We start from the raw sequence: 24,507 nt of genomic DNA on the forward strand, positions 1-24,507 counted from the left end.
AATTAAAGTTATAAAATAAACGGTTTTTTCACCTGATACCCCCGAATATTCAAAAAATTCACCTGGTACCCTCCATATTTTCATAATTCACCAGATACCCCTCAGTTTCGAACTTATACACTCAGATACCCTTAATGACTAACGACGGTTAACACCGTTAGCTTTAAACCTCATTAAATCCTAATTAGGCCTAATTAACCTAACTAAATCCTAATTAGGCTAATTAACCTGACCCTAACCCGCGGAGGTGGGGGGAGGGTCGGGGGGCGCGATGGGGAGGGAGGGGGTGGGGGGGGGACTGCTGAACTGAACTGAGTGGGGGAGGAGGCGGTGCGAGGGTGGGGGAGGGGCTGCGAGGGTGGGGGAGGGGGTTGCTGGGATGGGGGTGTGGGCAGGGGTGGTGGGAGGGTGGGGGAGTGGTGGTGGGGTGGTGGGTTAGGGTTAGGGTTAGGAGTAGGGGTTAGGATTAGGGTTAAGATTAGGGAATTAATTAGGGTTTAAAGCAGGAAATTAGGGGTAATGACTAATGGCGGTTAAAGTCGTTAGTCATTAAGGTATCTGAGTGTATTAGTTCGAAACTGAGGGGTAACTTGGTGAATTTTGAAAACATGGAGGGTACCAGGTGAATTTTTTGAAAACTCGGGTGTATCAGGTGAAAAAACCGTAAAATAAATTTCATAATGAAGATAATGAACCAAAGAGATATCGCTAGTTTCTTTTCAAAAGACCCCTCTGCGCCAAATCCTCATCGGTCTCAAACAAAATTTTCTCCACCAATTAATAACCCGTCAACTCAAGAACTTGATAATAATCCAAAAAAGAAAAGAGATGAAACATAAGTTAGAGTTAATTCAAATCCCGAAACTCAAGCCCCGAATGAACAATTTTGTTAGACTGTGATATAGGTAAAAAGAATTTGTGGTTAATTTTACGTATTTTTGATTTTTTTTTTAATTCTTGCATGATATATTGATATTTGGTCGATTATTTAGGTGGCCCCCATTATTAAAATCCTGAATCAACCCCTACACTTCATTCCTTGTCATAAAATGGATGATGCTTCTAAGGAGGCAGATTTGTAATTCAAAGAGATTATTTATTTACATGAGGTCCCAATAACTATTGTAAGGAATACTAAGTTTATGAGTTATTTTTGAAAGGCACATTGAAATTTGAAAGTTGTTAGGTAATAAATCTTTTTTTCTAACTCTTAGACAACATTCCAAATAAATTACAAAAAACAAAGTACATATAACAAAATAAAATGGAGAAAATATTTAAAATATCTATTTTATTATCACATTTAATAACTTATGAATATAATATTACCAAAAAAAAGAATTTATATCGTACATGCTTTAAGAACTAATAAGTCAATAATGTAGATTTTTATTGGCTAGTGATAATTACGTCATTAAAATCATTTCATAAAAATACATGTGATTTTTTTTGAGGGATACAAATACATGTGATAGTTGACTTAAAAAAAAAACAAAACAATTGAGTAATAATAATCAGATTATTTTTCCAAACAATTTTTCAATTCCCACAAAAGAAATTGTGTCAAGATTTTCAGTTTTACAAATTACAAGCATTCATGTGGCCTTCACCACACTCTCTCTCTCTAGTCTCTCCCACACATAATTTTCTTCAGTCCACTTTCTCGTTTTCCATTATCACTATTTTTTTTTCTTCTTTTTGTTTCTCCCTCTCTCTCTCCACAACCAAACACTCACCTTATCAATTCAAAACAACATACCAAACCAAACAATCCCACCACACTCTTTCCGATTTTCCGTCATAACTCTTTCTCCCTCCAATTTTCCGCCCCTTCGATGCCTTTCTCAATTCCCGATGCTTCGCTCTAGAAATTATGGCGTGTGCTCCATCATCCATGTCATCAGGTACTCATTTTCTCTCTCCTCCATTTTCTTATCTTTTGTGTTCGTTGAATTTTCGAGTTCAATTTTGAGTTGATTTTCGCAAACTGAATTGTGATGTTTTGTTGAATGAAATTGTGAATTTGTTGTATGCGCGCAGTTTCAGTCGAATGTGTGAGTGTATGTAAGTTGAAGCTATGGAGAGGAGAAGGGAGTGTTGGGAGGTATGATTGTAGTGTTCTTTCTTGTGCTTGGAAGGCGCCTAGGGTTCTCACTGGTTCTTTAGCTAGTACTACTCAGAGTTCGTTTCCGTCTTCGTCGTCGTCTTATTCTTGTAGAAGATTCAACCGGCATAGATATGTGAGTTGATTTTATTGTTTTGTATGGTATTCATGCTCAATTTAGTGCTGTTAATGGGAGAATTTAGCGTTCTATCGTTATCTGATGTATATTTAGTCTCTTTTTGTTGAATTATGCTGATGAGTTGATTTTGTTTTAAGATATTAGTACTTATGAACAATTTTACTCAAATTTGTGGAGCTTTTTTCGAGAATTAATATTGATTAATTGCAATATGTTGATGTGGGTATGGTTAGTTATGAAAGGGAACCAAACAAGAAGGGAAAAAAGGTATTCATACTAGGAAACTTGACAAAATTGAGCGACAGAAAGTAATTGCAAAGTAATTTCAAGTGGTAGGAAAATCAGCATATAAGATAGTGTTATTCCATTGGTTTATCGCCTTATGGGTTATACGAGTGAACTAGCAATAAAATGGAGCGACAGAAAGTAATTGCAATGTTTCCCATCTTTGTTTCACTGTTAATAGGTAGAGTTTCCAATTTTGGCTAATTATTTGGTGTCATGTACTATGTTGTAAGTTCTGATCTTTTTGTAATAAGAAAGTTAATATGTGAATTTTTTTTCACCTTTATGGCTTGGTTGGAATCCAATTATATGCTCAGAAATTGAGGGGATAGTAATGGGCATGTGCAGTTGTGTGTCATTTTACACTGAATATTCTGTGTGAATGTTCATGTTATTGCATCTCTATTACTAGTACTCCGTTTATCTTTCATTTTTGTGCTTCTACCATTTCTATATGGGGAAGTTTAATGGTTGTTGGTTAAGGTTGTATTCCTTGAAAATGAACCCATGTGAACTCGTAGATAGTTGGCGTTTTCTCACTAGAAACCGAACTGTTTCAGGTTTTTAATATACAAGTGTGGGCCAAGTTGCTAAATTGTTATGAAAAAGGAAATGGGAGAAGGTTTCTAAAAAAAACTCAAAACGGAAACTGGTAGAATTTTTTCAAAAAGGGGGGATTTATGTTATTTTTCATCAATATTCTTTGCCATGTATTACAACACCTAGCGGGGGGGGGGGGTGGAGTTGATAACTGTTAATGAAATCAAAACAGAAATACTGAAATGCACATGCTTGTAGTGGATATGCATTAACATATTTATCATATCTATACATTTGTAATTGCACCAAAAACGAGTGGCTCTCCTTTTCTTTATGCCCTTGCACCAAATGACCTGTTAGAGTTACCTCTTAACGTATTCCATGTTGACATTTCTTCTGGAATTTGCATTGTATTAAGCTGGTTTTGACATAAAAGATTGTCACAAAGAGGTCACAAGAACTCTCTGGCTGCAGATACTGGGTAACCTTATGTAAAGGCTTTAATATAGTAGGGCCTTGATGCCAAGATATAATACACACAATAGTTAAAGACATCGTAAGCTTCACATTTTTGGTGTACACGCTCTGGTAGGGGCTTGAGGCAAGTGGAAGTTTTTATAATACTAAATTTATTTAGTAAAGTGCCAAATTACAGAGGCTGCTGGGCGACTGACAAATGCACACACATCGAATATAGGACAATTCCCTCTTTACATGCGAGTGTTCTTTGAATTCATAGCAAATTGTAATGGTGATCAGCAATTATTTTCACTAAGAATGATCCAATTGAGGCCGAATTCTTGTTCAGTTGCATGACAAGAAGAATATTGGCTCCGATATCATGAATACATGATAAAAGCTGAGAGATTATGGAAATGAGCTTTGGGTACTCATAAAGGAGGAAGAGATTTGGACCTACTGTAAGCCAAGTAAGTTTCATCCTATGATCAATTGCCACAAGGGATGAGTAACTTGTAAAGCTAAGTTGGTAATTATCTCTCCTCTTCTTTAATGTTGGACAACTCAAATGTGTGCACACATGTATGTGAGGCTCAATACCTTTTGCTTGCTTGCACTGTGTAAATTGGTCTGTTGTCATTTCTTGAGACCCAAGAGTTGCCAATATTATTGTTAGAACAGTTAATATTTTTCTTTTAGGTATTGTGATCTGACAACCACTTCTCGTAGTTGGTATGCTATATTTTCTTAGTTGCCACATCTTTGTACTACTGTCGTAGTAGGACATGTTGGTGTTGTTTCATGATATCAACCCTACAAGGAGGGAAATTAGGGAATAATGGTGTTCGGAGTCCAGTCAAAACCATGCCTCTACATGTGGTGACAAATTGACTTCTGTACTCTTATAGGACCTCCATTAGGGACTTGATTTTTGAGACTTGACTATTGAAAAATAAATATAATTTGATGTATTAAGCTAATCTTTTTTTTTTTAATTTTATTGTAACCGCAACCAACCGGCTTGACACTTTGGGTGGAGTCTCATGTTCCCAACCATTCACAACATTAAGAATCACTAAGTGAATTTCTTTATAAACATTATATGCGGTATGTTAGTAACTAATAGTCTACTAGTATGCTAACCGTTTGCTGCTTAGCTGCTTTATGCTAGGTTATTGGAACGTTTGCACTTTGCATTCAATTAGGCATGATAAATTTTAGGGTGGATCAAGGTATCTATTGTTTCAATGATGTAATTCACTTGGAATATCAATGTTGTCCATTGTATATGTTATGGCTTTAAGTCTGTAGTTGTTGGGCATTTTGGATTTTCTTTTCATAGTACAAGAGTCTCACTTTGTATATGAGCGCATGAGAGTTTTTTCTTTTTCTTTTTCTTTTTTGTCTGGGATGGAAGGGGCCTAGAGTTTTAAAAGTGCTCAGCATTTGAAAAGAAGATAATAGAACAATGGATAAATCGATTGAGAAGAGTTGGATTCAATAGGTCATTTTGGTTAGATTTAGGAGGAGTTGATTCTCAATAGCCACCCAAACATGTTGGAGTGAGCAATTGATCTAGGGAGCATCTGAGTGTCCTTCTTTTATTTTAATCTCTTGTGATTGCCTAATATATGGCATTTGGGGAATTTGCAATAGTCTTATTGCTTGTTTGGTTCAAGCCATGAAATGGAAAGAGAACGGAAGGATGCTAACAAAAATTATTACCTATATTGTGCGTTTGGTTCAAGCCCTGAAATTGAAAGAGAATGGTGATCACTACCAACAAGAAATTGATTTTGTTACTTGAGGAAGAAAGGAAGGTGAAAAACTAGGGGAATCCATTACCACCAACTAATGGTAATTGATTGAAACAAGAGAAACGAGAGTTGGTGATTGACTCTATTTCTTGGAGTCCAAATATGTTGAACCAAACATGCTCTTAGAACTAATTAAAACTTACTAATATTTTAGCAAGTATTTTCATAGTCATTCTACTTACTCTTAATTATAATCACAATGACTTTGGACATACAAAGATTTAAAGAAGATTTATGATGAAAGTATTTTGGCTTATTAAAAATGAAAATAATTTAAGGAGAGGTATTAGTACAATGGAGGAGTAGCATTGTAGCAGTATATATCCTGTATAAAGCTAAAATCTAAGTTTATCTCTTTATGGGTATATCTAAGAGTGTAGAGGGGTCATTTATTGATCTGACACACGCATTGCAATCTGGCTTTTGTTAATGTATTTCGAATCACAACAAAGAGTATTTGTGGTTGCGACTGGCGTAAAGTTCGCATTTTTGCTGAATCGGCATCATGTGTTACTTGGAACTTTGACATCAGCAATATGTTGAAGAAGAATCAGCATGAGCTGTAAATTGGCTATTTCAACATCATCAATCTAATTTAAGAGTTTCCCCGCCATATCTTTTACTACTTCGGTTTTCTCTGCCAACGCAAAACCTTGTCCAGTATTATCTTTAATCATCTATTCATATAAATTATGGAAGGTCTGATAATCCTAAAATATGTTACCCATGAAATTTTGTTATTACTCAAAAATTTCCGTCAAACTTATCATGTAAATAGTGCCAAATGTCAAACGTTGCAACCAACGGAACCAAGAGTATATTATATTTTAGACATGCTTGTAGGCACCTTATCATGCTTGTTTCCGAAAATAAAAGACATTCTGAACAGTTGTAGTGTGTAAAGTATGAGTTCAGAGCTTTCTTATATCTGAATGTCAATTTTATCAATAGAATTGTAAGTTTGAATGGATTGAAAATGCTAATGCGGTAATGTTACTTTTGACCAAATGTCTTGTATGTAATGAACCTTGGCTTTTTTTTTCCCTATTGTATCCTCCATAAATATGAATAAAATTCTCAATTAAATCAACAAAAAATGACCTCAAAGCATACAAGAAAAGAGTTCAAGTTTCACTTATTTTCCACTTGTCACAATGATAGAGCCTTCAGAACTGATATTCAATACTTTAAGTGTCTCTTTTCTCACTTTTTAGATTTATCCTCTTGAACTTCTTATTTCCTTCGTCGACATGTAATTGTCACATTGTTATTCCTTTGTGGTTTAATTACTACTCTTTACACAATTTCCTTTATGTAATGGAAGAGCCTTATCTTATAATCCCTCTGTCTTCAATTACTTGTCTTATTAGTTTTGTTCACGCATTTTAAGAGTAGATATTAGGGAATTTTAGGTTTTTGGGCTAGATAGCGTCAAAGTAAGACTGAAAAATTGAATGAGTAAAATAGAGAGCTAGTCGAGGGACCTACGTCACAAGATATGAAGGGATAGTATTAGAGAGATATAGTTAGTGGAGGAACCCATATCTCATGTATTAAGTGGGGTAAAATTTTCATTTAAAGGAAGAAGACGATAATCTACCGATTGACCAAAATAGTATACAAGATAATTTTTGGAGGTCGGAGAGAATATAATTTTCAACTTCATCTCATTTTGGTAAACTAAATATGATCTCGTGCAGACTAGAGGAGAGTTAGGTTTCACTTATTTTTCTCTTGTTAGTATATTAGACCCTTGGTGGTGGTTTGGTATACAAGAAATTATGGAGTCAATAGAATTCACATGATTTTCTAATTTGGGTAGTTGTTTGGTAAATAGGAAGTGCAGAAAATGGGGGAAATGAATATTCCTTGGGAAATCCCACAACACGTCACCTACCCTCCCTTAGTCATTCAGAATTTCCACATCAATTCATGGGAAGTGCAAATTTCTTGATGTGAACTAAACATATTAAAGCCATTTCCTAAGAATTACATAAGGGAAATAACTTCCTACGAAATGGAACTTTCCATGGGAATTAAATTCCCATGTATGCCAAACAACCACTTAGTATTGTTGTTTCATGTGTCATAGCTGGTCTCCTATTGCTTTTTTTTTTTTTTTTTATCCTCGTGTAGAACTTCTTCTACTTTTGGTCCAAAAATAATTGTCACATTGTCCCAACTCCTCATAATAATGGATATGAAGAGTTGTATCTTTCACTCACCTGAAGGTAATCTTAGGAAATTGAACTATAAAGTATAAACCAATATTACATTAGGAAAGAAGACAATTTTTTGGACATTCAAAATTGTATGTGCAACTATTATCTCTGGATGGAGTAATTTATTTGTCTTTTCATATAAAAGAGTATCTTTCCTGATTTTGTACTTCGTGACCTTTTGCTTAAACAGAGATGTGTGGCTCCTGATATTAGAGGTAAACATTGGCTAGATACTTCCTGCTTTATAGATGCTGGATGGATCTTCAGGGTAATCTTGCGACATCCGGCTTCTGAAAGATGGAAATGGCGTTGTATGTCATCGTCCGATTCTGATTCATCTGATGATTTTTCAGCTCAAAGTTTGTGGGAGGTATGTTTGGACTTTAAAATTTGTATTAGCAATAACACAACTTGTTTGTGTTGGTATTTGAGCTTGACATTATTACATTATTATTATGGCCTGCTAATCGGTGTCATTGTGTGTTCATCTTATACACAAATATATTTGGCAACTATCTGACTCATTTTTCGGGAAAATGGTTATTTGTGCAAAATTGAAAGCAGTGCTTGATAATGTCATTTGAATTCAGTGAAAAGAATAACTGTGAATCAATGTAAGCGAAGAATTTCCACGTCATTAGTTATGTAGGTGAAAAGTGAAGGAGAAGATATTGCACCGGATGCTTGAAATCTATATAAGGAGACTAACTGACATAATACTCCTTAAATTTGGGTTCTTGCTAATTTGATTAAATGTAAAGTCTTATTCGAGAAATTTTCTGGAAGTGATAGGCCTGTACTAGATGCCTCAGACCAAGTTATATATTGATGAGTGATGAGATGATCGTTCAGATATATTTCTCATTCTTTTGCTTCATTTAGGTGTAATAGCCATGTATTTGTTTACTTTTTGTAAAGTTTCTTCGAACAATCATTCCTTGTGCTACCTGGGTCAACCTGTAAAATGTGAATCGTGGAGTTTTTGAAAGTCTGCTTGGAAGATCTAGCTTGGTTTGCAATCAGCTAGGCTGGCCCATTGATGATAGCACAAGGAGTAGTGCAGGAATTATTGCAGCTTCTAAGAATAGGCTCGCAAAGTGTTATTGTATGTTATCTAACCTTATTCATGAAAAATGTTCAGTGAGGATTTGGTACGACCATGAGCACTTGCTGATATGTGCATGTTCAATGTGTGACTAATCCAGAAGTAGTAACGTTGTCTATTTCTTTGCCTGCCCTCAGGATCTTAAACCGAGCATCTCATACCTGCCTCATGGTGAACTCGAATTGGTTCAAAAAGCATTAAAGGTATGACTTGTGAATCATTATTTTTTTCTTGGTTAAATTCATATCTCGGTTTAGTGGTTTTATGTTATTTAGCTTGCTGGCACAGCTTGCTTTTGATGCCCATGATGGTCAAAGAAGGCGCAGTGGAGAGCCCTTCATCATTCATCCAGTTGAAGTTGCACGTATATTAGGAGAACTTGTAAGTAGTTGTAAATGTACTTCAAATTCTGATTTCAACTTCCTGGTTCTGTTTTATAGATTGTGATCATGATTTTAGGAGTTGGATTGGGAGTCTATTGCAGCTGGATTATTGCATGATACTGTTGAGGATACAGATTTTGTAACTTTTGACCGGATCGAAAAGGACTTTGGCTCTACTGTTCGACACATTGTTGAAGGGGAAACCAAGGTGCTATTTCTTTCAGTTGAGGGTGATTTGCAATTGTCTTTCATTGTTTAACATCTATAGTTTTCTCTTTTTTCTTTTTGCAGGTATCGAAACTAGGAAAACTTAAGTACAACAATGAAAATAGTTGTGTGCAAGATGTAAAAGCAGATGACTTACGACAGATGTTTCTGGCAATGACAGAAGAGGTGATTTAGCACCTTTTGTTTCATCCCCATGCTTTATCAGTTGTATATCACAAGTTGATGACTGAACTTCTGGTTCAGGTCCGCGTAATCATTGTCAAACTAGCCGATAGATTGCACAACATGCGCACGCTCTCGCACATGCCATCTCATAAGCAGGTAATGTTGTAATTTAGGTCAGTGTATACCTGTCACTGGACTAATATGTAGCTGTTTCTTATCTGTTGCATCCAGACAAGTATTGCACTGGAGACGCTGCAGGTGTTTGCCCCTCTGGCAAAGCTGCTAGGAATGTACAAAATCAAGGTATTTGTGTTCAATCTTTACCAAAATCGTTTTTCGGCCGCTATTTCTGTTAAGTAGTTTTGTTCCTCCTTAGTCCTTATTGCTTAAATATACACAAGTTTCACTTCAGAAATTTGTAACTTATGTGCTGCCTTTGTTACTCTTGATATTCTACAATCCAAACCTGAACTTCAGCCATAGAGGTCCTAGAGATTTGGAAATTGAATTGCCGAACATGAATGTGATTGTAAATGGACACAACCTGCAATTGCCTAACTTGTGAATACCTGTAATCCGTTTTCACCCAATTTTTTTGTTCGTCCTTTATGGATTCATTCTCCTTATTGTTTAACTAACCAATGCGTTTTGCTTAGATTATTGAGCTAGCTCCTAGATTGTGATTGTGGTGCTTACTTCAGAACCCAAGTTCTTATGGTGTAGATAGTTTCTTTTGGTCTTCCCTTAACAACATGAAAGAGCCCATGAATTTTTCACCTTTATTCTTCACTATTGATTTACTGTGTGATTGTTAAATGTGCTATTCCTGCATGATTTAGTGGTGTGTCTCATAGAGTTGTCTTGAAATCTACGTTTGCTCAGATAAATTCATTCCTGCTTTCGACATGTAATCTAATTTGTTAGCGTTTTATGAATTTCTTGTCTAAATTGCAGTCTGAACTTGAGAACTTGTCCTTCATGTACACAAACACTCAGGAGTATGAAAAGATCACTGAAAGAGTTGCTGAACTTTATGAGGAACATGAGAAAGAGCTAACTGAGGTGATATCACCTTGTAATTTCTATAGCCTTGTTGTATCATATATACTGTTGAATCTTTATTGTATATTCTCATGTAGGTGTCATAGACTGCTCAGACATATTGGGGGTTCTATACTTTTCTCATAAATTCAGTTGGAAATGTTATTTACTAGTTTTAGTAACTGCAAGATTTTATTTGAGGATGAATTTTGTCGATGTAAACTGATAGTTTTTTATATATACCCTGTGCTTTCCCATTTTCCTAGGCGAACAAAATTTTGGTGAAGAAGATTGAGGATGATCAGTTCTTGGAACTTGTGACTGTCAAAACTGAAGTGCATGCTGTACTTAAGGAGCCTTACAGGTGCAGCAGTTTTTTGTCTATGTTTCCAAATTTTTTTCGCTAGAAATTTGTTAGGCATGTCAAGTTTAACAATCTCCTAATTGAGTTGATACTATCTTAAGTGAAAGACTGGTGTTATTGTACCTATTTATGGTTCGGTCTTGTGCCTGGATATGGACTGAGAATTTGTTCTTGTGTTTCCTGATTTTGATGTTTGTGTCACTTACCACATATCAATTTTATGAGCACATCATAAGCACATATGTGTTACAAGTTACAACTCACAAGTACCTATGGCTAAAGTATATACTAGACTTGCAGAAGTAGCAGTCTAGCAGATAGCAGATGTGTTACATCAAGCTCCCTGGCTGTTTTGTAAAATTTCCTTTGACTAGCTGAATCTTTGAAATATATTCCCTTCGTTTCATTTTAATCTACACATTTTCCTTTCTTTTTAATCTACGCACTGTCTTCTTGCCATTTTTGGACATGGGAACCTTACACTTTTTGTCGAATTTAACCCCCATGATGTATTTTTTGGTTACTTTATCTTCTCTTTCATATTTTTACCCTCCATCTCTCATACTTTCCCTCTTTTCTCTCTCACTTTTTACTCTTCTCTTGATTGCGAATACAAAGCGTGTACATGAAATAGAAACAGAGGTTTACAGGTTCTCATACATTATCACCTTTTACTTGTCAATTATTCTTGGAAGCGTAGTGTTTTTTTCTGATACTATATGTATAAAAAAATTAGTTAGAAGCTGTAAGGGCTTGTTCTCTTCACCTTAATGTTTTCTTATCTTTTTTGAACTTCGCTTTTTTTTTTTTCTGAACTTTCTTACTTTTCCCGAGCTTTTCTTATTTATTGTGAACTTTTCTTAACTTTCCTTTACTTTTCTTCTGAATTATTTATTTTTTTTCTGAACTTTTCTTATTCATTCTGAACTGTTATGAACTTTTCTTAACTTCTATTATTTTTTCTGGAAAAAAACAAAAATAAGGTGAAGAGGACAGACCCTATATATCTTTGTGATATGATTGGTGTCTGACTGTGAATGTAGTAATTACTAATCTGATCTGTTACTCAGAGTGAGGGACTTTGTGGTGTATTTGCTGCGGGAATAACTGTTCTAAAAGTGGGACTTTTATGGCTTTAATATATCTGCATCCGTTGCTAGTTAGCTTAAATGTATAAGGTTCTTGTTGCTTTTGGTTTATAAGACCTCTTCTGTAATCTGCACATGATGATTGGAAGGTACTGGGCAATCTCAGGTGTTATTTCTGTAGCGTTTTCTTTTTGTTGGATGGAAGGTTTTATTGAAGCTTTTTGGACTTAAGTGAAATTACTTAGTGATGACCAACTAGATATTGAACAATCTGAAGCAGTCCATTTTAATTCTTTTATTGTCCTTACTGTTGCGCCTTGCTATAAGAAGCCTACAGCGGCACACAGTTGCTTTGTTTTGCTTTGTCATAAAATCACAGCCGACATTGTCATTGTTGTGTCTAATGTGTCAATGTTTAAAGGCAATGTAGTTTTGGCTATGTTTGCTGGTCTCTTGAACTTTAGTTTATAAGTTAAAGTTGGTTTTGATCCATTTTAATTCTTTTATTGTCCTTACTGTTGCGCCATGCTATAAGAAGCCTACATTGGCACACAGTTGCTTTGTTTTATTTTGTCATAAAATCACAGCCGACAATTGTCATTGTTGTGTCTAATGTGTCAATGTTTAAAGGCAATGCAGTTTTGGCTATGTTTGTTGGTCTCTTGAACTTTAGTTTATAAGTTAAAGTTGGTTTTGATGAACTTGCAGTATCTACAAAGCTGTAACGAAAGCAAATGTTTCTATTAATGAGGTCAACCAGATTGCTCAGGTTTTTTGCCTTTTCTTTTTCTATTTTAACAAACGTGGATACGTTTTTTTTGGTTTTTTTAATTGGACATAAGCTTCATTAACATCATCTGTATCTAATGTATTAAATGCTGGCTGGTTTCAGCTTCGCATTGTTATAAAGCCTAAACCTTGCACTGGAATCGGGCCTCTGTGTAGTGCTGAGCAGGTCAAAATATCATTTTTTGCAATCTTTCCTCGAAGTTTCTATCTGGATTCTATTTAATTATTATTGTTTTATCTTTAATATTGTTGTGGTTTTTTTCCGTTCAGATATGCTACCATGTTCTTGGGCTTGTGCATGGCATGTGGACTCCAATTCCGAGATCTGTGAGTTTCTTGATCTCTTACAGATAGTGCGTGCTAATGCAATTCAATCGCAGTTACTCTGTTACAACGCGTATCTCCTCTTTTCAATACATTAACAATTGAGAGCCAGGAGAAGATAAAACTCTCCAATTATTCTCTATTAATTTCATTTAATTTTATGAAACAGGTGAAGGATTTCATCGCTACCCCAAAACCTAATGGCTATCAAAGTTTGCATACAACAGTTATACCATTTCTTTATGAGAGCATGTTCCGGCTGGAAGTTCAGGTTGTTATTGGAAGTGTCATTTTTCCTTCATTACATTGATAGAGACTAGCGAGGATTTAATTAGTCCAGCACTCTGCACTTCACATAGCTTTCTCACAAGTTTTTTTTTCAATGCTATTAAATTCCACCCAATAGACCCGATGGCTTCAGTAGATATTGCTCATCTTTATAATACTAAACTTACGACATCTATGCGTGCTAATTCATACATCAAAGTTACGTGCTGTTATCAAATTTAGGATTTCTTGTAGTGCCCCCTTTTCTTATTTTTCAAAATTTTGAATTTGAGTTCAGATAAGAACAGAGGAAATGAATTTATTAGCTCAAAGAGGGATAGCTGCTCACTATTGTGGGAGAGTGTTTGTTGATGGTTTAGCTGGCCATGTAATGCCCAGGAAGTTAAGAGGGAAGCCAGTCTGTCTGAACAACAGCAATGCAGCACTCAGGGTATCCTATCTATTCTGTAATCTGAATTTTTGTTGGTGTTAACCCCTTTTGTATTTCATATCATGCCCCCTTTCCTCTGTGGCATTTTTTGCTAATTATGTAGATGAAGTCTTTTCGTTCCTCCAGATTGGCTGGCTCAATGCTATCAGAGAATGGCAAGAAGAATTTGTTGGGAACATGAGCTCTAGAGAGTTTGTGGATGTTATCACCAGGGATCTGTTAGGCAGCCGCGTCTTTGTTTTTACGCCACGTGGGGAGGTAAAGGGCACTACAAGCCTACATATACAAAGTCTGAGGAAATTTACAAGCTGAAAGAAATAATTATTTCTCTCTCAATAATCATATTTCTTTGTGCGCTCAAACAGATCAAAAATCTTCCAAAGGGAGCAACTGTTGTTGACTATGCATATATGATCCACACAGAAATTGGAAACAATATGGTGGCTGCTAAGGTATTCTTTATAGTTCTTAATCAGGCTTTGTTATTGTCTTATTTAAAAATTTGTAATGAGATGGGCTGTTTTACCTCAGGTCAATGGCAACCTTGTTTCTCCAACACATGTACTCGCCAATGCTGAAGTTGTGGAGATAATAACCTATAATGTAAGGCACTGCCTGACCACATTTATCTAATAATCTCCTTTGATCTTATCTGAATTTTTTTCATTGAAGTGTTAATTATCAAGGGCTGTCTCGTTATACTCTCTGTCTATCATTTCTTTTGAACTGGAAATGCTAATTGTTGAAGTACAGATGCTGTCAGAACAGAACATATGGTTACTATAAGAACCACAATTAAAGTTGTCTTTTAGATTCATCTCAATATAGGGCGTGCCGGTCTGTTGAATAGTATAAAAGGATTATATATAGGTAAGACGGCCAGGTCACCCCGTATCTCATAGAGAGTCAGCTCACTGCTCATATGTAAAAGTAACCCTAGATTTACCATGAATCCTTCTCATGCAACGCCTGTGCGTTGTTGAATCGGTGAAGTTGCTTTGTAAAGCAAGTTTGAGCTAATCACACCCTGGAAATGATATTTGCTTTATTTTCTGGAGTAGCTAATGTTCTGTGTTACGACTGCAATATTTTCATCTTAATAATTTGGAATTGGAAAACGTGATTGCTGTTGGGGGACGTAGATTGCTATGTTTTCTCTGCTATTCTAGATCATCAAGTCTTGCATGCTCGTTCTTCCGGCAACTTCTGTTTCTAGAGCCCTTGTAGATGCCTCAAATAATAGTTTACCTTGCTTCTGATATCATTTGAAGGCAAAGGATCCTAAAGGTTAAGTATGCGCATTTCTATGGAATATAGTTTTTGAAAATATACTCCATAATTTGCAAAGCTACTATGGCTTTGGTTGGTACTCGACATGGTAACACAACTTGAAGCCATCACATATTGGTGAGAAATGCCCGAACCTGAAACGACACAAAAGCCAATCACCACTAACTTGACCTTGTCTGATTGATTTGTCATAGTATGCAATCATTTTACATATTGTATTAGCTTTTTTTTATGTAATTTGTGTATAATTGCAACCAATACAAGACCAAATACGAACTTGACCAATTTTATGTGGATTGCCAACTCTAGCTAGAGCTTTGTCCTAAAATTTATGCAGTATGCATTACAGAATTGCAGTCTGGTCCTCATCTTTTCTTTTCTTGTGAGATGGCTGGTGACAATATACTACTACCATATGTTTTTCCATTTTGAAAGGAATTTTAGATGTGCTCAGGTGAGTTTAAAAAGGGAGGAGAAAACAAAGCAAGGTGCACTGAAGGTTCATGCTTAAGGCGGTGATTGGGTGCTTTGGTTGGAGCTTAATGACCTTATCTTTTGTAATAAGATTGATTGGGTGACGGTGTGGTGGCCTGGTGGGATCATGTGGTATACTTATCATTTTGTGGTTTGTGGCGTCTGATGTCTTGCCCACATATTTTGCCAAATGTCCAGTGTGACTGTCATTCTTTTACTTGTAATTTATGGAACGAGGATGCCTTGTCCTTTGCTTTGTTTTGCGATTCCGTTCCATGTTTCAATGACAGAATTCACCCTATATATATGTATACATATATGTCAGTAAAATCAGTTGCAGACTGATATCTGTATATATAATTTTTTGATATTTCATTCCCAGGCTCTCTCGAGTAAGTCTGCTTTCCAGAAGCACAAGCAGTGGTTACAGCATGCTAAAACCCGCAGTGCTCGTCATAAGATTATGAAAGTGAGTTTGCACTACCCTTTGCTAGACAATTATAGAGTGATGTCTTTGTTAACTCCATTTTGTGCTCTAATGCTTTGCTAGATTACAATGATTAATTTATGATTGGCTGATATCTTTGGTAACTCCATATTGTTTGTCTAGTTTTTGAGGGAACAAGCTGCATTGTCTGCTGAAGAAATTACTACAAATTCTATTTATGACTTCATTTCTGATTCTGAAAAGGAAGAAGTAGAAGAGGAACCCTCAAACTTTTCCAGGGTGATCAGGCCAATTTCGGATATGATCATTGAGACGTTGTTGCCCCCTAAAAATCCTGAAAATATTCAGCTGCCAAATGGTGCTCCTTGTGCTCCAAAGGTCAACGGGAAGCACAATAAGCGTGTGGAGCATTCAAATTTGTGGGAAAAGGGGCAAATATTGTCATGTGATAATAATATTGCCAAGTTGATATTTGCTAACACTGCAAGGCCTAGGGAAGTCCTTCCAGGTTTGGAAAGTTGGCAGACGAGCAAGATTGCTACTTGGCACAGCATTGAAGGAAACTCTATCCAATGGCTCTGCGTAGTTTGTATTGATCGTCAGGGTAATGTTTCTGCTTTTACTTATTGCTTTTCTTCGGTGATAATGCACTAAATTAGAATAGGTCACTAAAATGTCTGTGCTTCTTTCTTGTTTAAGTAGTAGATGAATCGTTGCATTTCAAAACGGCCACTGGTGGAGGGGTGAGGTTGCTTTCTTGCGTATATATGTGCCCTCTAGTCTCCAGAGAACGGAGGCATTTGGATTTGTTTGGCTTAAATTTATTGGGGTTTCAATTTAGCCTACTTCCATTGCAGTTTTTTTATACCTCGTGAGAAGATAAGGGCTACCCCTGGCCCAAAATGTTTTCATAATTTATCATTTCAATGGTTCTGAGACCTGGTTTTGATCATTTTTACAGTACACTACAAAAAATTTAATGGAAGTTGAATTGAAAAAAAAAAAACTTCTTTTATGCAATACCACTGTATATTGATGTATTAGATGTTTTAAGCTTATATAGGTTCGCCTTAAAGGTCAAAACTAAAGTAATTTAGGACAGGTAGAGGACAATATGCGTTTTTAATGAAAGCTATCGGCTATCTTGATTCCTAATAGTTTAGTGTGTTTTAAGAATTTAAGTGATCTAGGATTTTGTGGAACTTATTTGGTGATTTTTGGGGTATATATAACATTATAATAACTTCTATGCTGAGTCCAGGGGGAAGGAATAGGCTCACTTCTGCGCTGCCTGTCTTCACAAAGGGAAAAAATTTGGGCTGGGGGTCCGGGATTACCACCAACACATCTCTCCTAAAGAAAAATATTCCATGTCAAACATTTTATGGCTATAATTCTGTATGACTGGGACTGAAATGGAGGAGAAAAACTGAATAGGGTTTTGATCTCCTACAAGCTACAGGCAAGCATCAGATGCTATGCTTCTGATCTGTCCAACTATTGAGCAAGCCCAAAATTCCTTTTTTTTTATCCTTTATGTGCTCAGGAATTTAAGGGGAGGGGGGTCAATAAGTTGAAATTCCTAGCATTCCAGATTGTGAAAAGAAGGCGTGCAAACGGCTCTGCGTGATGATCATCTTGTTTGATTTACTATCATGGACCATCACATGTAAATAGACCCCCCAGATTTGTCAAGCAGCAGGAGTGCAGGACTCATTGGTGATTATTGAAGCTGTGTAAATCAGAATTGCAGGCATCCCTCGTATTTTGTTGATAACATGATCTCTATGTCCAATATTGTTCATGAGGGAGTTTACCCACAGCGTACTAAAGAGAGCCCTTTGAATTAATTAATTCAATTGGATGAAGGCAAAATTCCTGAATTGATTCAGTTGCCTTTCCCTCTCAGTTTCTTCATGGTGAAGTAACAAATTCTTTGGCCTTCCTAGTGTTATTCTCATTTCTCATATATATAATTCTATCATTTTTAGATCTATGTGAATGACATATTTGGGGAGGACTCGAGAATTTCTCAGTTTAGGAATTTTTTGGACTATATTATTTTGTACCTACAGTTTGGATATGCACCTATCTTCTTGCTCTGGATTCTGAAGCTCTGTATACATACCCATGAAAATTTCAGGTATAATGGGCGAAGTCACAACAGTTTTATCTGCTTTGGGAATCTCAGTGTGTTCCTGTGTGGTGAGCTGAAGCTATTAACATATTCTCTTGGTATAAATCGGGTACAGAATTGCAAATCTAACTTTTTCTTTGCCATTGTACTATTTACTGAATCAGGCTGAACTCGACAGAGGGAAGGGTATGGGAGTTATGCTATTTCACATCGAAGGGACTCCAGATGATTTGGTATGTGATCTTGGATTTGCTTCAACGAAAACTTATTAGTTCATGCTAATAACAAGTACTTAATTTGTCCCTTTCCAGATCAATGCTTGCTCAAGGATTGATACTATACTTGGTGTTGTGGGATGGTCCGCAGGTTGCAGTTGGTTGAGCCCTAGTGAATCATAAAACAATGCTTGCTTGTAGCAGGTTATTGTATGGGTTATGGTTATCACATATGTTACCATTGTCTGATGTTCTTCAGTGCAACCTCTATTTTGTTGTCCAAGCAGTTGTTGCCTCGCAGGCTTGTGACTGGAAGTTTTGTGGGGGGAAAAGACCGACCTTTCTGATGATGTTAGTTTGTTATATCAGAATTCTGAATTTTTTTTTTTTTGGTAGAACATGTCGAAGTAGATAGCTTGAGCAGATTTAGCTCATATACTTGAGTCGGGGCACTGTATATACAGAGGAGAGTTATAGTTAGGACTAAAGGTGTAAAGGGGTATACAAGGCTTGATTCTGGGTAAGACGAAGGGAGAAGCCAACATATCCATGTGTTAATCAGCAAAGTTCGATGTATTTACTTGTATATTCATTTTCTTTTGGATGTCTTGTTGAAGTTGTGCTCTAATTTTGCTTCTCACTGCAAAGTTATACTGTAATCAGAGTGTAATTCATCATTGTTTTGTGTTGACATCTGGGATTACAACTTATTGGTTGTGATTCTTCATTGATAATAAGAAAGGGAAGTGGTTTATTCTTCTATAATTGATTGATGATGTCCACTATTCTTTGAAAGAGGAGCACTGAGATTTGTGCGCCAACATAGAGGAATCAGGTCATTTGCGTGAGGCAAAATCCTATTCTCAGTAGAAAGTATCGTTTTCTTGAGACTCAGAAAATCTATGACCAAAGAGGAAGAATGTGCTCTTCTATCACCAACTCTCTGGAGTATTAATTGCTTCTTTAATATGAATCAAACTTGTTCTCATGAAATTATGCAAACTAAAGACGCTAAGTCGCTAACTACGTAACTCAATAATGTCTGACAATCAATTCTACCAATCATTTTTATCACAATGATCTAAATTCAACTTTTGTCAATAAAGTAAATATTAGATTTAATCAAATACTAGATTATATTTAACATAGCATTAAAGCACAATTCAACAAGCAAGGTACACAGTTTAATCAAACTGGGGATTTCAAAACATAAGTCATACATTAATCATGGTTAAGGTTCAACCTAACTCTAGATTAAAGTATTACTCATGCATAATGGAGTTAAACAAATAAATAGATAAGAACAATTAGAATTTAGGAAAAAATTGATATTAGAGGTCTCGACTATGACTCAACATTTTCAAGAGGTCCCAAGTATCGATTAACCTGTGATAGTCCTAACTTTAGGAGGCATTGTCTTTCATCGGACCTTCCAGGTTTAGGAACATGCTAAAGCAGGTTATGAGTCATGTGACTCTATAAAGATCACGTGACACCCTTCTATCTTCTCCATCCTCTACCCCTCTCTTTCATTCTTTAACCTGCTACTTTTGAATTTGAGTCACGTTTGAGTTGCATATATGGTATTGGATCAAAGAATATTAGCTAAATCTAATTGATTATTAACTAATATGAGATGAGGTTTGGATCAGACTGGTCACTCAAACCTAGAAATTCCTCACTTGCCTCTTCTGCCATGCCGATGGCTCCGCGTTACCCCCAACGTTCCACTGGAGCTTTGCCCCCTCTCTCATCGCACTCTTTCTTTCCTTTTATCTTAATTTCAATTTATCACCAATAACAATAAAAGAAAAAACCTTAAGTAATGTCCATCATAGAGTTCCTTATCAAAATTAATAGAAAATACTCTGTCTTTTTTAAATTGTTACATTGTGTTATGCACAACAATTTAGGCAATGTCACTTTCAAGTTACTCCTTTCGTCTTTTTTTAGTTGCTACATTTTACCATTTAGACATGTCTCTTTTTAGTTGCTACATTTGCCAAATATTTCTACTTTTAGTATGTGATACTCACATATTATTTACCTTTATACCCTTATTTTGTAGGGTTAATTGGCTAGAACAGCACAACCTTTGACTCTAGTGCAAGAAACATCATAACCTTTAACGGGTGCAAAGCGTAGCACCAACTTAAACACGTGATGCAGAAAATAGCATAAAAGACACCGGAGAACGGAGATTCCACCGGAGTTAGAGAATCTCTATTATTTTAGTATTTTCTTTTAATTCCCTCCCCTTTTTGTTAGAGTTAATTGGCTAGAACATCACAACCTTTGGGTCAAGTGCAAGGAACTACACAACCTTAAAGTCATGTGCCTGCATTACCACCACCACCCTCTTCCCTAGCCCACAACACTATTACACCACAATTACCCTCAACACCATCATCTTCCTTCACCACACCAAACACCACCTCCACTCCAACAACGCCATTCTATGCTCCAAACACTGCAGCACCACCACACCAAACACCATCTTCACAGCCTTGCATTACTCCCAGCCCACAGGAGTTGGCGCTCCGTACTAATTCACCATAAAACAGAAGAGTTCCAGGAAGTTTGAGCGAGTATGGCGCAACCTCAGAATACTGAGCTAGGAGAAAATGAGATCAGCCACCACAATTGTTATTCCTCAATTTGTTGATGATGTGAAGTCGTGAAGATGTAGCACAACAGCGAAGAAGAGTAAAGAGGAGATCAATTTTTTAAGATTGAAGTTGGCAGTTCAACTGGAGAAGAAGAAGAAGAGAAGAGAGAGAAATAGAAAAAAAATGGAGAAGAACAAGAGAAGAGAGAGAAATAGAAAAGAAATGGAGAAGAAGAAGAAGATAAGTGAGATAAATAGAAAAGAAATGGAGAAGGAGAAGAAGAAGAAGATGAGAGAGAAACAAAAAGAAAATACTAAAATAATGAAGATTCCCTAGTTTCGGTGGAATCTCCATTCTCCGGTGTCATTTATGCTACTTTATGCACCACGTGCTTAAGTTGGTGCTACGCTTTGCACCCGTTAAAGGTTCTGCTGTTTCTTGCACTAGAGCCAAAGGTCGTGCTATTCTAGCCAATTAACCCTATTTTTTATTCATCACACAAAAGACAACTACTTATGCTTTATTACTCTATTTTCAAAGGCCCCACATGTTTTCTTGATTTGTGTGCTAAAGTAAATGTAGCAACTAAAAAAGACGGAGGGAGTATTTAGAGGATACATTTTGACCCATTAAATGTAAAATAATGGGAAAAAAAAAAGGAAAAGTACAACTTTTTGGTGGAAAAATAGAAAAACAAATATAATAGAATTACTTTATGGTGGGCCAAATACCCCAAATAAGGAAAGTTTAAGCAATTTAACAATTAAAGATAAACAACCATTTAAGGAAAATATAACAATTAAAAAAAAGATTTTTTTTGTAGGGAATGACCAATTAAAATAGGGTTTCTGTGGAAAAACACCACTTAAATTTTTTTTGGAGGGAATGACCAAATAAAATACTTCTGTTGGCAACTAAACACCACATTACAATTTTCAAGCCAGATTGTCAACTTTTCGGTGTTGACAATTGGTTTCCCCCAAAAAATTTTCTCCTCTTTATTTCACGAGATCCCCATCTTTTCTCTCTCTCTCTAAAATCTTCATGTCGTCTTCTTACTCTCCTTTTTACCCACTTCTCCATCTTTTCACTAATTAACACACACTCTCTCTCTTCCTCTTTCCTCACTCACTCACATTGTGCCTGATTTTCGTTTACCAACAACAACAAGCCTGATTTTCGATCTAGGTTCACCCATTTCTCCTCTACGAACTCGGACGAGTGCAATTTCTCTGAGTTCTCTAAGTAGTAACAAAGGGCAAAATAAGGGGGAAATTAGGACTTTTATATACTAAAAGGGGGAAATAAGACAAAAAAAACGAGGTTTTGAGGAAAATAAATTGTCAAAGGAAGTATTTTAATTGGTCCTAAAAATCATAATGTAGTGTTAAGTTGCCAACGGAAGTATTTTAATTGGTCCTTCCGAAAAAAATTGAGTGGTGTTTACCCACAAAAACCCTATAACGAAAAAAGTAAGCCACAATAGTCAACAAAACAAAAGGCCAAAGCACATACAGCAGCAACAACAATGAAAATATAGTAGAGAAAAAGCAAGGGCAAAGCACAGCAGAGCTTCGACGAAGGAATTAGGGAATTTGGGTTCCTCATGGTTTTCAACCATATAAATTGTGGATTTGTAAAGAAGGAGAAATATGGGTGTAAATAATATGAGACAACTCACGAGCTACTTGAGATCGACTTAGTTAAAGCTCAATTTGATTTAGCTTGAATGGAACTCGAGCTCGACTCGAGATGTTGGCGAGTCGAGTTGAGCAACTCAATACTTGACTCGAACATTCGTGAGAATCTCGAATACTCAATTATCTATATCAAAAATACCTAAATTCAACATAGTTTCAACCTTATGGTTGCTTTTAATCTGAGACACTTGCAAGCTAATCGATATTTGCTCGGTCAAAATCCGACTCAGTAAAAGCTCGACTAGGTCAAAACTTGACTCTTGGGAGCTCGATTTAACTCGAACTTGACTCAAAATGCTAACGAGTCGAGTCGACCTAGCCGAAACTCGAACTTGACTCGTATCATTTACAGACTTAAGGAGAAATACAATGAAGAGGTGAGTTCCCGAAGTGGGGAATGAAGAAGTAGATGAATCATCTCTTTCTATTAGTGTACTTAACGTAAAAATAGGAATTTGAGAGTAGTCACATATTCCTCCAACATTTGATTCGAATGAAATAATTAAGGTGGTTTTTTATCAAAAAATTGGAAATTAACTATTCTAAATTTTAGGTTGACATTAAGATTGATCATAGCTGCTCGCCTTCTCCTAATATTTGCTTCATTTTTTTCTTCTTTTTTGCATCTAAATCGAAGGAGATGATGGCAAAAGTCTTACAATTACGGTGGCGCGAAAGTGGTGGTTGTTTATGTCGATTTTGTACCAAGTACGCCAAAGGTATTGGGAAGCCAACAACAGAGCTATATACTTATATGAACATGAAATACTTAACGGAAATCAAGAAGATAAATAACGGAATAGAAAGACAAACAATTGTTAACGCGGAAAACCCTTAAATTGGAAAAAAAACGCGGGTGATACTCTTAATCATCAATCCACTATGATGATGACAACGTCAATACAACTATGTGATTACAAGAGCCGTAAGTGAGTCTCTAATGGAGAATGGATGGAGAGTGAAAGAATGATGATCTTAGAGTACAAGGACTCAATGTCATCTAGAATCCCCAAATCTAGGTTACAAGTTCTATTTATACCCAACAGTAATACCCCACTATAGCTGTTGGAATATTCGTCAAGGAATAGGCCACCTCAGCTTTCAACGCAACTGCTCCCCCTTTTCTCTCAACTGTAAGATCGTGGTCCCCTCTTCCTCTGTTGACCCCTTCACACAAGTGATAACTTATGCTTCTTATCTCCCTCTCTCAAAAAGAAAAATTGCCGCCATTATGAAAATTAATGGGCGCAATAATTACGCCTAATTGATGTGTGTTGTCCAAAACTACCTTAGGAACAACATTAATTACACACCTTGAAAAATCACTCCGTCTTTTACCAACTACACACGCTTTCTTTATTAGTACCTTGTCTCATCAAACTTTTGTCCCTTCACCTTTTCCTTTCTCTCTCTTCTCAATTTCTTAAAACTTCTCTCATCTTCAAGAAAGCAACTACTATGGTTATTTGCCTCCTTCACTAGTTCCACCGATCAATTTCACAGGTAATTTTTTCTCTACTCCACTTTTCTTGTTTCATGGCTTCCAAAGAAACCCCCGAAATTAGGAAGTCCAAAAGAGCCTCTAAACCTGTTGAAGACACCAAGAGAGTAATTGTTGTTGGCACCGGGATAAGTGGGGGTCTTAGTGTTGCTAGTGAATTTTTAGAGGAGGAAATAGATGAATTCTTGGAGAAAACTGGTTTGCCCCTTTTTACCAAAGCTAGGACTCCTACCCTAAATGAGCTCCCCTACGATTACCCCGTGGGATGGGTGATGCTTTATGAGTATCCATTCAAGATTGAGTACAAGTATTCCCTTAAACCCTCTAATGAACAAACTGCTCACAACCTTACAAGTTAACCC

General features: G+C 36.3%; 1 protein-coding gene across 2 annotated transcripts; it reads left to right on the top strand.

Moving 5' to 3' along the window:
• Nucleotides 1-1,606: 1,606 nt before the first annotated feature.
• Nucleotides 1,607-19,100, top strand: LOC104898904 (putative GTP diphosphokinase RSH1, chloroplastic). Of its 2 annotated transcripts, none has more exons than XM_010686035.4 (24): nt 1,607-1,904; nt 2,041-2,240; nt 7,757-7,936; nt 8,809-8,874; nt 8,960-9,052; nt 9,131-9,262; nt 9,346-9,447; nt 9,526-9,603; nt 9,679-9,750; nt 10,402-10,509; nt 10,755-10,852; nt 12,649-12,709; nt 12,833-12,895; nt 13,000-13,056; nt 13,223-13,324; nt 13,619-13,771; nt 13,898-14,029; nt 14,137-14,223; nt 14,303-14,374; nt 15,918-16,004; nt 16,146-16,587; nt 18,127-18,188; nt 18,285-18,353; nt 18,432-19,100. In XM_010686035.4, the coding sequence occupies exons 1-24, from the start codon at nt 1,874-1,876 to the stop codon at nt 18,516-18,518; spliced, it is 2,634 nt and encodes an 877-aa protein (XP_010684337.1). In that variant the 5' UTR covers nt 1,607-1,873; the 3' UTR covers nt 18,519-19,100. The 2 variants fall into 2 exon arrangements, with proteins under 2 accessions (XP_010684337.1, XP_048489842.1); XM_048633885.2 differs by lacking the exon at nt 1,607-1,904 and adding an exon at nt 3,877-3,997 and having other exon boundaries at nt 2,099-2,240.
• The last annotated feature ends 5,407 nt before the right edge of the window (nt 19,101-24,507 follow it).

The sequence above is a fragment of the Beta vulgaris genome, chromosome 7 (assembly GCF_026745355.1).
Source record: "Beta vulgaris subsp. vulgaris cultivar EL10 chromosome 7, EL10.2, whole genome shotgun sequence".
NCBI classification, from domain to species: Eukaryota; Viridiplantae; Streptophyta; class Magnoliopsida; order Caryophyllales; family Amaranthaceae; genus Beta; species Beta vulgaris.

What these genes read in the sequence shown, in the direction of transcription:
- LOC104898904 (XM_010686035.4), top strand. Translation starts at nt 1,874, where the DNA reads ATGGCGTGTGCTCCATCATCCATGTCATCAG. An exon ending in TCCATCATCCATGTCATCAG is followed by an intron (nt 1,905 to 2,040) that starts GTACTCATTTTC and finishes GTATGCGCGCAG; the next exon opens with TTTCAGTCGAATGTGTGAGT. An exon ending in TTCTGGCAATGACAGAAGAG is followed by an intron (nt 9,448 to 9,525) that starts GTGATTTAGCAC and finishes CTTCTGGTTCAG; the next exon opens with GTCCGCGTAATCATTGTCAA.